Raw genomic sequence first — 10989 nt, 5'->3', positions numbered from 1 at the left:
TCGGGGGGGGGGGGGGGCGCGGGCTCTGATCTGGGGGAACCGAAGCCGACAGGAAAAGCTCAGCCCGAGCCGCATATCATGCCGTACTCCCGCCGGCGGCCCGACCCCAGACGACCCCCGAGAGGAGGCGGGTGGTCCGGCCGCCCCCTCCCACCTCCAGGGAAATGCTTAGGGACTACAATTCCCGGCAGGCAGTGCGCTCTCGCCGCTGCTGCTTCAAAGACCCTGTGCCGCAAAGGCTGCTGGGAGTGGAAGTCCTTAATGCCGCTCCAGGCTGCAGAGAGGATGGGATTGGGGGGGCAGGTTGGGGGGGGGTAGTTAAGATGCTAGGGTCCCAAGACGCTGCAGGAAAATGGGGGGGGGCGGACGGCATCCAGGATCGCGAAAGGCAGCGAGCCCACGTACTTTGGAATACAGTAATGAGTGGACGACCCGCATTGGGGCATGGATGGGAGACGGGGTACAACCAGGTGCGTCGGGGACCCCCCTTTCCGGGGCCAAGCGCCCCTCCCGGGCGGCCGCGAGCGCGGCGGACACCCCCTCCCCGCCCAGACCCACGCTCCGGGGCACCCACCCCGGCTTCTCCGCGCGCTGCCGCCCGCCCCCCCCCCCCCCCCCGCCGTGGGGTCGAGGTGGAGGAGGGGAGAGAAGGGGAGGGAGACAGGAGAGGAGGGGAGGGGAGGGGCGGACTCACCCGGAGCCGCCGCCGCCGCCGCCGGCCGCCGCAGCCCCGCGCGCCCGCACCGGCCCCGCTCGGCTCCTCCCCGCCCCTGCCGCAGGTCCGCAGCTCCTCCCCCTGCACCCCCTCCTTCCACCCCTCTGAACCTGCGGGCCCGAAAGCCAAAATCCCGAGGCCGCTGCGGGGAAGGAGGGCCGAGGCGCCACCGCCCCTGGACGCCAGGCAGGACCCCGGGCCCTCCCCAGGACGGGGGACTTCAAGGGCTGCCACCAGAGGGTGGGAGCAGATTCAGGCCTCGGGGTCAGGGGCCGAGGCAGGAGAAACCTGGGCTGAGATTCCGGCAGGTACAGACCATATGCATCCCGCCAGAGAGACTTGGGAGCTTGCAAAACCAGCCAACATACATAACGCTTGGGCACCAAAGAGGTGCCTGATTAATGCTTCTTAAAAGCAGCAAATAAGAGCCCGATCCCCGTGGCCTAGGTTTGTAATCCTAGCTAACCAAGAAGTTGAGATCTGAACACCGCAGTTCAAAGCCACCCTGGCCAGGAAAGTCAATGGGACTCATCTCCAGTGAACCACCAAAAAGCAGAACTGTGGCTCAAGTGGTAGAGCAGCAGCCTTGAGTGGAAAAGCTCAAGGATAGCACACAGGCCCTGAGTTCAAGCTCACACACACACACACACACCTTACACTGAAAGTTTCTGGTATATTGATAGCAGCTAATGGTAACTGCTCTCAGCCTCTTCTTTAAAGGGATTTCCCCAGTGTGCCTTCATGTGGTGGGGGGTCTGGGGGTCACGCATTTATATTCTTCCCACCTTGCTAGCAAGAGATGGAGGCCCACAGAGGCTAAATCCCCCAGGTAGAGTCTAGATTTACTGCACAGCTGCAGCTCAGAAAACTGGCACGGATACCTCTTCATCTTTCCCTGAGCAAAAGGCCCTTTGCTTCTCCTGCAAAAGCAACGGGACATCATTGTCGCCTGTGCAGACACCAGCAGTGATTAGCACACTACAGATGCCCCAAGAAATGATGCCCCCGAATTGATAATCTTTTTCCCATGTGGCTCTGCTTCTGTGCCAAGGAAAACTGGCCCGGGGGCAGATGCAGAAGGGAGAGCCTCTGTGGAGGTGGCGCAAGAAGTAGCAGGACTACAGCGAACTAAAGACACAGTCTGGACTGTTAAAATTGCCAATGATAACAAGTCAAACCGAATTGACTTAAGTATAATGAGATGTATTGAGAGGATGAGGGTTCAGGCATAGCTGGATCCAGCGATCCCAATCATCACCAAGAACCTGTCTTCTCTTTGCACTCTGCTTCCCTCCAGTTGTCTCTGTTCTCAGGAGAATCAGCCTGGTCCCCAGGCAGCTCCATCCTCAGCTCTGAGCAGCCAAGCAATTTCCTGGAAAGAGCAAGAAAAACATTAAGACTTGTCTCTAAAGATGGTTTGCTCCTGCGATCAAGGTGCTATTGCCCAGAGAAATGGTGGACTGATACTGGGCAGGTAAGCACAACAGGCAGGAAAGACGAAGAGCACTTGGGAGTGGGGAGAAACAGTCAGGAGTGGTACCTGCCCATCACCTCAGATCTCAGGAGGCAAAAGCAGGAGTTCTAGGGCAGAAGGGAGAGAGACAGACAGGGAGATACCCAGGCCGAGCCCTGAAACCCCACCCTGAAGTCCAAGCCCCCACTTTCTTCTTCAGAGCCCCTCCCCCGCCCCAGGAGTGCCATGGCAACCAGACCCCGCCCCCCCAAAGAGCCCCCTTTCTGTTTGAGTGTCACTTGCGCGTAGCCAGTTCATACGTAAGACACTGGAATGGACGCGCGGGCCGGCGAGGGGCACGCGAGGGAGGGGAGGAGCGGCGGGGAGGACCGCGGAGAGCTGGGGCGAGCAAGGGGGGCGCAGGGGCGCCGCGAGGGGGCCATGGGCTCACAGAGAGGCAGCCGGGGATGAAGAGAGGGAGCGCGCGATGGCCGGAGCCATGCTGGGGAAACTGATGCAGAAAGAGGAGGAGGAGGAGGAAGGGGAAGAGGGAGAGGAGGAGGAGGAGGAAGCGGAGGGGGGAGCGGAGGAGGAGGAAGAGAAGGCGGAGGAAGAGGAGGAGGAGGAGGAGGAGGACGACTACGAGGAGGAGGAGCAGGAGGAGGCAGAGGAGATGAGGCCAGGGAGGAGAGAGGCGGGGAGGAAGATGGCGGAAACGCTCCTACGAGCGGACAAGTGGGGAGAGGGGCCGAGCGGGAGCCGGGCCGGGCGGTGGGGGGCGGAGGAGCAGGGCTGGAGAGAGAGCGCCCGGAGGCCGGGAGAGACGGGCGCCGAGGGCGGGAGGTGGGAGCGGAAGAAGTGGGGCGCGCACGACGTCCCCGAGGTCAGGGGGACCCGGCTCTCCATGTGGTCCCAGCCCTCCAGCTCGTCGCTCCTCTCCCGGACCGGGTGGTGCAGCCCGCGCGCCCCGCCCCAGCCCCCCGAACCGGCCCCCGCCCGCCCGACCCGGGCGCCGCGCGAGGCGGAGGCCCCGCCCTCGCCCAGCCAGGGCAGCCCACACAGGGAGGCAGGTATGCGGGGGGCGGGCGTGCACGCGGCCCCGTCCCGGGACCGGTCACAGGCATCGCCACGCGAGAGGCTTCCCCCAGGTTCCTGAACGAGAGTCCTTTGGGCTCCAAACTACACTTCCCGTGAGCCTCCGCAGCTTCCCGGCCCGTATGCTGGGAATCAGACTGCACTTCCCCTGAGGCGCTGCGGCCAAGAATCGGAGCGTAGAACTACGCTTCCCGTGAGGCGCTGCGGCAAATAATAGCGGCGTAGAACTACGTTTCCCATGAGGCACTGTGGCTCCCCGGCCAATACGCTGGAAGCAGAACTACACTTCCCATGAGCTTCCGTAGCTCTCTGGCCAATACGCTGGAGCGCAGGACTACATTTCCCATGAGACTCGGGGGTCTTAGCAACTCCTCGGAGGCCATTGTCCCCCGTAGATACCCACCCTCCTTGTCTTCCGCAGTAAGCACAGTGTTCCTTTTCTTATCCTGTTTTTCACTACCAGCTCAGGCACAGAATCAGACCCCAGCCGCTATTCCTCCCCTCCCAGCCCCTACTCCCTCTATCAGTCCCCATCTTCTTGCCCTCCTACCTCCCTGCCTGGTCTGATCTTAATATAACTACAAACAAAAGGCCTGGGAGCTTGAGTCAAGTGGTAGGAAACTTCCCTAACAAGCAAGGAGCTTTGGGTTTAATTCCCAGTACCACAGGGGAAGACAAGACAAAAGTAAAAAACCAGACAAAGCATTTTTAGTAGTGTTTGGGAGATCAGGAGGATCACAGTTCCAGGCCAAAGGGCCATAAGACTCAATCTCAACAGTAGAAGCTAAGCATGATGGCATATGCCAGTCATCCTAGCTAGACGGGAAGACTATAATAGGTGCCTCTGGGGTTTTAAGCATGTGGTGCCAAGATGAAAAGCTCTCTGGCTTGCCCTGAGAGGGCAGATTGAGGCAGGAAGATGGAGCCATAGAGGGCTGCAGACCGTGGTTCAGGGGAGTAGGCTTTGCTCTGGTTTGGACCCTTCCAAGGGGCAGGGTAGAGTCTACCACTGGGTCTGTTTGTCTTATCTTGAGGATGCAGGAGCTAACGCTGTGGTTAAAGACACGGTTATCAGCCAGGTGTGGTAATACATGCCTGTCATACCATACCTGGGAGGCTGAGGCAGAAGGACTGTAAGTTTGAGGCCTGCCTGGGCTACATAACAAGACACTGTCTCTAACAAAACAACATATAGAAGCAGACATCAGCTCTGCACCTGTAAGGTTGTTTGATCTCGTGTGTGGTTTGGCCAGTGTTTGCGTTCATGTCTCCGTTGAGGTGTGACTCACAGCGGTCTCTGTCTTGGTGCATCACAGTCATGGTAGCCTTGCCTAGTGCTGGTCTTGTTCTGTTCGGCAGGAGTAAAAGCACCGGGACTTGGCTTGGAGGACATGCAGTTCCAGGCTGTCAAAACACTTTGGAGACTGAGGCAGCTAGTTGGGGCTGTGGACGCCAGAGCTCACAAGTGGATCCAGAGATCCAGGCTGCTTTGGTTCACCATGGAAGCACCTGGAAGCTAGTGTTTTGCTACAGGCTCAACCCAGCCCAAGAGGAGGGGAAAAGGTCCAAGACTAATCATGTACTTTTCTTTTCCTTTCTTTTTTTTTTTTTTTCTTTGTCAGTCTTGGGGCTTGAATTCTAGGCCTGGGCCCTGAACTCTGGGCCTGGGCTCTGTCCTTGAGTTGTTCAGCTCAAGGCTATTTCCCTACCCCTTAAGCCACATGCCACTTCCCATTTTCTAGAGTTAACTGGAGATGAGTCTCACAGTCTTTAGTGCCCGGGCTGGCTTTGATCCTCAGATCTCAGCTTCCTGAGTAGGATTACAGGCATGAGCCAACGCACCCGGCTTCTTCTGGCAATTCTGAGGATGGAATTCAGGGCCTCATGCTTAGATGATGATTACCAATCTATCACTTGACCCATGCACCCGTCTGCTTTTAGTTTGTTTTTCAGGTAGAGCCTCACTGAGTTTCCCCAGGCTAGCCTCAAACCTCAAACCCTCCTGTCTCTGCCTTCCCAGCAGCCAGGATTAGAGGTGTGCCCTAGCCTAAGCAATTTGAAGCAAATGACCCCAGAGTTGGACTTCTTCCTACTAACACTCTGTCAGTGAGAACATGGTCACGTGACCATATAGCTGCAAGGGAGACAGGGCTGCTGGGTGCTGGGCACTGCTGAGTACTACGTCTAGAGTTGAAAGGGAAGAGGGCTGTAAGAACAGTCAGCTGACAAGGAACTCGATGTGAGGCAATCATCTATCTGTTAGGTTTCATGCACTAGGCTTGCCTCTTAAAGTTCTGGGGTGGGGGAACACAGCCTAGACTTAAATGCTTTTTTGTTTGGGTTTTGTTTTGGTAATACTGGGTTTCCTCCATTCTTGCTCTTGGTAAGCAGGCCTTCAAGGTAGGGTCACAGAGTTGGGTGTTGGTGGCTCACACCTGTAGTCCTAGCTATTCAGGAGGTTGAGATCTGAGGATCACAGTTTGAAGCCAGCCTGGGCAGGAAATCCATATGATTTTTCTCTCCAATTAATCACAGAAAAAGCCAAAAGTGGAGCGGAGGCTCAAGTAGTAAAGCTCTAGCCTTAAGCAAAAGAACTCAGGGACAGTGCCCAGATCCAGAGTTCAAGCTCCAAGTTCCAGGACTGGTTAAAAAAAGGGAGGGTCTCAGTTTATGCCCCAGCAACACAATCCTATTTGTGCTTCCTTTAGTTACTAGGACAGGTATGGACCACTGTGCTTAGCCATGCTGTCCCTGAGCTCTTCAGCTCAAGGCTACCACCCTACCCCTTGAGCCATGGCCCTATTTCCCATTTTCTAGTGGCTAATTGGAGATGAGTCTCCCGGTCTTTAGTGCCCGGGCTGGTTTTGAACCTCGATCCTCGGATCTCAGCCTCCTGAGAAGCAAGGATTACAGACCTGAGCCACGGCACCAGGCTAGAATCTGTGAACTTTTCTGAATGGGCTGGCCTCAAACTGTGAACCTCCCTATCTCTGACTCCCAAGCAGCTAAGATTATTGACTTGAACCACTGTGCTTGACTCTGGCAACATGATACCATGAAGAAGCCTACTGGAGTTGACCCAAAGGGGAAGCAAATAGAAGCAAGACTGCAGGCTTCCTCCAACCCTGTGGGTTCCTTCAGGCACCAGCTGTCCAAGCAGAAATGTCAGTAAGGTCCCAGCTCCAGCCTGGGGAAGCCATATAGAAAGGACAGCGTTTGGAGCTGAGAGATGAAAGCCCAGGAGCTGGCCTCTGTAGACAGTACTGGGTTCAAGGCTGAGGAGGTCTTGAGGGCAATGACACTGGGGTCTCTGTTCTCAGGAATCCTTGCGGACCTGGAGACTCCAGAAGACGTACAAGTTCGCAGCCTGGGAAGGCTCTTCAAATCCTCGTGAGTGGCCTCTTCTCCACCCCACCCCCCGAACCCCAGCCTCTGCTCTCAGTTCCCAGAGGTGACAACAGTGAGTGACTCCTGACCTTGGAGATCTCTGCTCTTTATTCTCTCCTCAGGAAGCAGTACATGAGGCATGTTATTGCGGAATATGAAGCACTGGACAGAGACCTCCCATGCATCCGCAAATTCTCCATGCCCCCTGCTGCCCAGCCCCTCTGCCTGTGCATGGAGACCTCAGTGAGTGTCCCTCCATGGCCTCTGGCTTTCTAGTCTGGGTGGGAATTAGGATTGAGGTAGCTGTGGTTCAAATCTCGGCTCTGTGGTTAACCAGAAGTAGGCTTGGCACTGGCCCAGTGTGCAAAGAATCAACTGTGGATTTGTGAAAGGATCACTTGTCAAACTTTAGCATCCCAGAAAACAGGCAGAGAGCCAGAAGCTGAGGCAAAAGGAGCCTGTGATTCCATCTCCTGGGGAATTCTGAGATGTTTCATATACAACAAAAACTCACAAGGAAAAGCTCATGTTTTTGCCAGAGTTGGCTCTGTGGAGCCCTTTGGCAATCACCCCCCCCCCAAATTACAGGTGAGGGCTTTGAGGAAGAGGCCTTTCAGACTTGCACTCATCCCTCCTGGGAGATGACCGATTTAATGGTTTCACACAGGATCTGGGCAGCGGTGTGTGTCTGTAATCTCAGGAGGATGAATGTAGGAGGATCTTAGTCCAAGGGTGGCTCTGGACAAACATTGGGGCCTTATCTGAAAAGTTAATTAGAAAACAAACAAAAAAACGCTAGAGCGGTGGCTAAAAGTGGCAGAGCCAAGCGGAAGCTCTGAGTTCAAACTCCAGCACTACCAAAAAAAAAAATAAAAACCCAGCAACCTGCACGCCTGTACACGAACTGGCCCAGCTCGGCTGAGCATCCCTTAGAGGCGCGTGCGAGCCGGGCCGGGCAGGCGCATCCACCCAGCACCCACCCAGGCCTCGGCCGACCCAGGCCTCGGGGCGTGGCCACCGGCGTGGTCGCCGCCCCGAAACGGCGGAGATGGGCTCCGCTCCCGCCCTAGCCGCAGAGGCAGGGCGTGTCCCGGGACGAGGGGGACCCCGCCCCGCTCGGACGCCTCGGGGACCAGGGCGGTGACGTCGGGATCCGGCTGGAGCCCGGAGGCCGAGCCCTGAGCCTCTCCACCTGACTCGTCCAGGAGGACTTTACGCACCTGGAGGTGCTGCAGGCACTGGAGGCCGAGTTACCCGGGGCCATGGAAGGCGGGCGTGTGAGCAGCATCCGCTTTGAAAACATGAACGTCATCTGCGGGACCGCGGGCCGCCGAGACCGGTGAGAGCGCGAACGCGACCGCCTGCCGGGCGCGTAGCCCGGGTGGGCGGAGCCAGAGGGAGGCCGTGGGGCGGGGCCGGGGAGCGTAATAGGATGGGGGGTCAGAGGGGCGGAGCGTATGCTTGTGGGCGGGGCCAGAAAAAAGGCCGTGGGGTGGGGCCGAGGGCTCCAAGGCTGCAGTGGAGGCGTGGCCTACGGTGTGGGCGGGGCCCGAGAAACGCGGTGGGGGCGGGGCCTAGGGCGAGTAGTTAGGTGGGCGGAGTCCGGAGAGGACAGTGTGGGTGGAACCGAGGACGGTGGGGAGGAACAGGATGGGTGATTGGGGAGACCCCAGAGAAGAGATCCAAGATGACCCGGGTAGTGATGGACACAGGTGTGCAAGGTGTGCATTCTGCACCTGGAAAGGCTGAACGCAAGGGCGGTACCCAGAAAAGCCCAGCTGAAGGTAGGGCCGAAGGGGCCTGGAGGCGCAGAGTGACAGGTGCACCGGGACGTGGCCGTGACCGGCGGCCGACGAACGTCCCTCCCTGTCCTCCGGGCCCCGTCCCTTCGCAGGTGGCTCATCTCCGTCGCCGACTTCCAGACGCGCTCGCGTCTGCTGCGCTCCGGCCTCAGTCCCCGCGGACTCGCGCACCAGTTGGTGCGCCACGACGACCTGCTGCTAGACGACTACCGCCTGCACCTACGCCGCTCCCAGGTCCGGCGGCGCATGCTCGAGGCCCTGGGGGCGGATCCGACTGAGGAAGATTGACGCGCGAGGCGGGTTCTGGCTGCGCCTGCGCCCCGCCCCGCTGGCTCGGGAGACCCAATCCCCAACCCCGGAGGACGAGGGAGCGGCGCCTCCCCAGGAAGGAGGCGGGGCCGGCTCGAGGGGGTGGATACTGCGAGTTTAATTATAAAGAATGACCTGGTACAAAAGCCATCTCTCTCTGCAAAATCCCGGTGGCGAGTCGGGGGAGGGAAGTGATGGGGGTGGGAACGAACCCCCATATTATAATACCGCCTCCCTCGCCTTACTCCAGTCCCAAGTGGACGCCGGGGTTCCACTCCTTAAGGGACAGACCGAGGCCGGCGGGAGAGGACGCGGTGCTGGGACTCCGGGCGAGGCAGCCCACGTCTCTCCAGAACCCGCGTCGCCATCCATCCACCCCTCTCCCTCATCTCCCCACTCCCCTTGGAAGACAATTCTCGGGCTTTTATTTCAGGTTTTTTTTTTTTTCTGAAAATTTTTTTGTTTTAGGGATTTTTTTTGTTTTGCTTTGTAATTTCTTATTGTTTCTTTTTGCTTTGTATCTCCTCTCCACCCCGCGCTGCACCCCCCGTCCTTCCCCGCCCCCCACCCCACTTCCCCCCTCCCCACCCCCTGCGCCCTCCCCAACCCCGCGGCACCCATCCAGAATGAACAAGCCCTTGATAGACAGGCGCCGCGCAGGCCCCCTGCGGACTGGGGGCATCCGACCAGGGGGAGGGGGCGGGTAGGGGCCTAGCTCGACCTCAGCTCCTCTGCTCCTTACCCCTCCCCCCTCCCACGACCCTCCCACAAGGTTCCCCGCAGATCCCTGACGTGGTGAGGGGAGGGGGCTGCCCCTCCCCTCGTAGACGGAGCGCCCCCCCCTCGGGGGTAGGGGGCAGCAAGGGGGGAAATGGGCTGGAGGGGGAGCTCCCTTCTTTGGCAGCTGAACATGGGGGACCTGAGGGCAATGCCCTCCCCCCTTTTACCCACAGCAGGGGAGGGGCTCCCCAGAGGGAGGGGTGGCTTAAAATTCCCAAGCCCCATGAATAAGGGGAGAGGGGAAGCGTGCGTGGGGAGGGGGAGAGCCATGCTGGAGGGGGAAAGGAGGTGGTGAAAAGGTTGGGGAGGACCTTCCTGCAAAATGGACAGAGGTGGAGCAAAACGGAGGGAGTGGGGGCTGGAGGCAAGCTGGAGATGGAGCAAGTGTGCATGCACCCCTCTCTTCTCTCCCAGGAAGGAAGGGGCGTGAGCACTGGAATGAGAGTGTCAGGAAAAGAAACAGCACAGGATGAATGGGGAGAGGGCCCGTGCTAAGTGTCCCCAGACAGATGGCAGAGGTGGTCTAGAAGCTGGAAGAGTGTGCAGATGGGCTGGGGTGCTGGGACAGTGGGAGGGCCACAGGCTTCTCAGGAGCAGGGAGGGCGCTGTGCAAGAGATGCACAAAGGAGTCAAGTCTGGAGTTTGCAGAAGTGTCATGGGGGGGGGCAGAAGGGAGGGAGGATATAGGAGCATTAGGGGGGGTGACCACACCAGAGGGGTTGGAACGAGAGGGACAGTGCTTAGACGATGAAAACAATGGAGGTGTCCTGTGGAAAGGGCCACCAGGGCAAGTGTGCAAGGGCTGAGCAGAGGCCAGAGTCCTTGGGAGAGGAGGTTTGAGGTTTGTCCCATGTGTGTCTGCATCATGGGTCTAGAGGGCATGGGGGAAGTGGTGTGGAGGGTGCAGGGAGGGCCCCAGGGGATGAGTGTGTAAACAGAGGACTAGGGACGTGAGAGGAGATACCACGTGTGCAAGAACTGAGAGCTGAGAGGACCTTGCAAGCTGGAAGTAAAGGCGGTGTGCAAGACGGGTTTGTGCAAAATTGCAGGCTGCGGGAGGGGGGAGCAGGCGTGCAGAGCGTGCAAGAGGTGGGGGGAGGACAGCAGTGTGTGCTGGGGAAAGAGGAGGTGGGGAGAGCTGAGGGGCTGGAGACCAGGGGTGGGAAGGCTGTTAGAGGGGCGCAGGTGGTGGAATCTGAGGGCACCCCTTCTCCTGTGGCCTGGGGGACGGCCCCCATCCGGTCAGGCTTGGAGCTGACCCTCTATGGCTCTGTCTGTCCCCTCCCCCATCAACTCTTCCCTTCTCAGTCCCCCCCCTTTACTTCTTCTACTCCCCCCGTGTCACACACGCAGTCTGGTGTCAGCTGCCCCCTCCTGTGAGGTGTGGTGTCCGTCCTCCAAGTTGTGTTCTTCCCCCTCTCCCCCCCCCCCCCCCCCCGTGACCTCGG

The 10989-nt window shown here is 58.8% G+C and overlaps 1 protein-coding gene and 1 long non-coding RNA gene across 2 annotated transcripts; one reads left to right on the top strand and one right to left on the bottom strand.

Moving 5' to 3' along the window:
- Positions 1–1897: 1897 nt before the first annotated feature.
- LOC150043493 (uncharacterized) lies at positions 1898–2374 on the bottom strand. Its single transcript, XR_016533387.1, has 2 exons — positions 2256–2374; positions 1898–2087 (listed from the first exon to the last, which is right to left on the bottom strand). It is a non-coding gene; the product is annotated as an uncharacterized LOC150043493 (long non-coding RNA).
- Positions 2375–2817: 443 nt separating this feature from the next.
- Positions 2818–8907, top strand: C31H19orf81 (chromosome 31 C19orf81 homolog). Its single transcript, XM_090322059.1, has 5 exons — positions 2818–3238; positions 6584–6653; positions 6773–6893; positions 7856–7989; positions 8545–8907. Exons 1-5 carry the CDS (start codon positions 2842–2844, stop codon positions 8738–8740), a joined length of 918 nt encoding a protein of 305 aa, XP_090178185.1. The 5' UTR covers positions 2818–2841; the 3' UTR covers positions 8741–8907.
- The last annotated feature ends 2082 nt before the right edge of the window (positions 8908–10989 follow it).

The sequence above is a fragment of the Megascapheus bottae genome, chromosome 31 (genome assembly GCF_031878675.1).
Source record: "Megascapheus bottae isolate mThoBot1 chromosome 31, mThoBot2.hap1, whole genome shotgun sequence".
Lineage (NCBI taxonomy): Eukaryota > Metazoa > Chordata > Mammalia > Rodentia > Geomyidae > Megascapheus > Megascapheus bottae.
This window is presented reverse-complemented; position numbering and strand designations above follow the sequence as displayed.

Excerpts from the sequence above, each read along its gene's own strand:
- C31H19orf81 (XM_090322059.1), top strand. The coding sequence starts at position 2,842 with ATGAGGCCAGGGAGGAGAGAGGCGGGGAGGAAGATGGCGGAAACGCTC. Across the intron at positions 6,894-7,855 it reads GCCTGTGCATGGAGACCTCA|GAGGACTTTACGCACCTGGA; the intron begins GTGAGTGTCCCT and ends TGACTCGTCCAG. Across the intron at positions 7,990-8,544 it reads ACCGCGGGCCGCCGAGACCG|GTGGCTCATCTCCGTCGCCG; the intron begins GTGAGAGCGCGA and ends GTCCCTTCGCAG.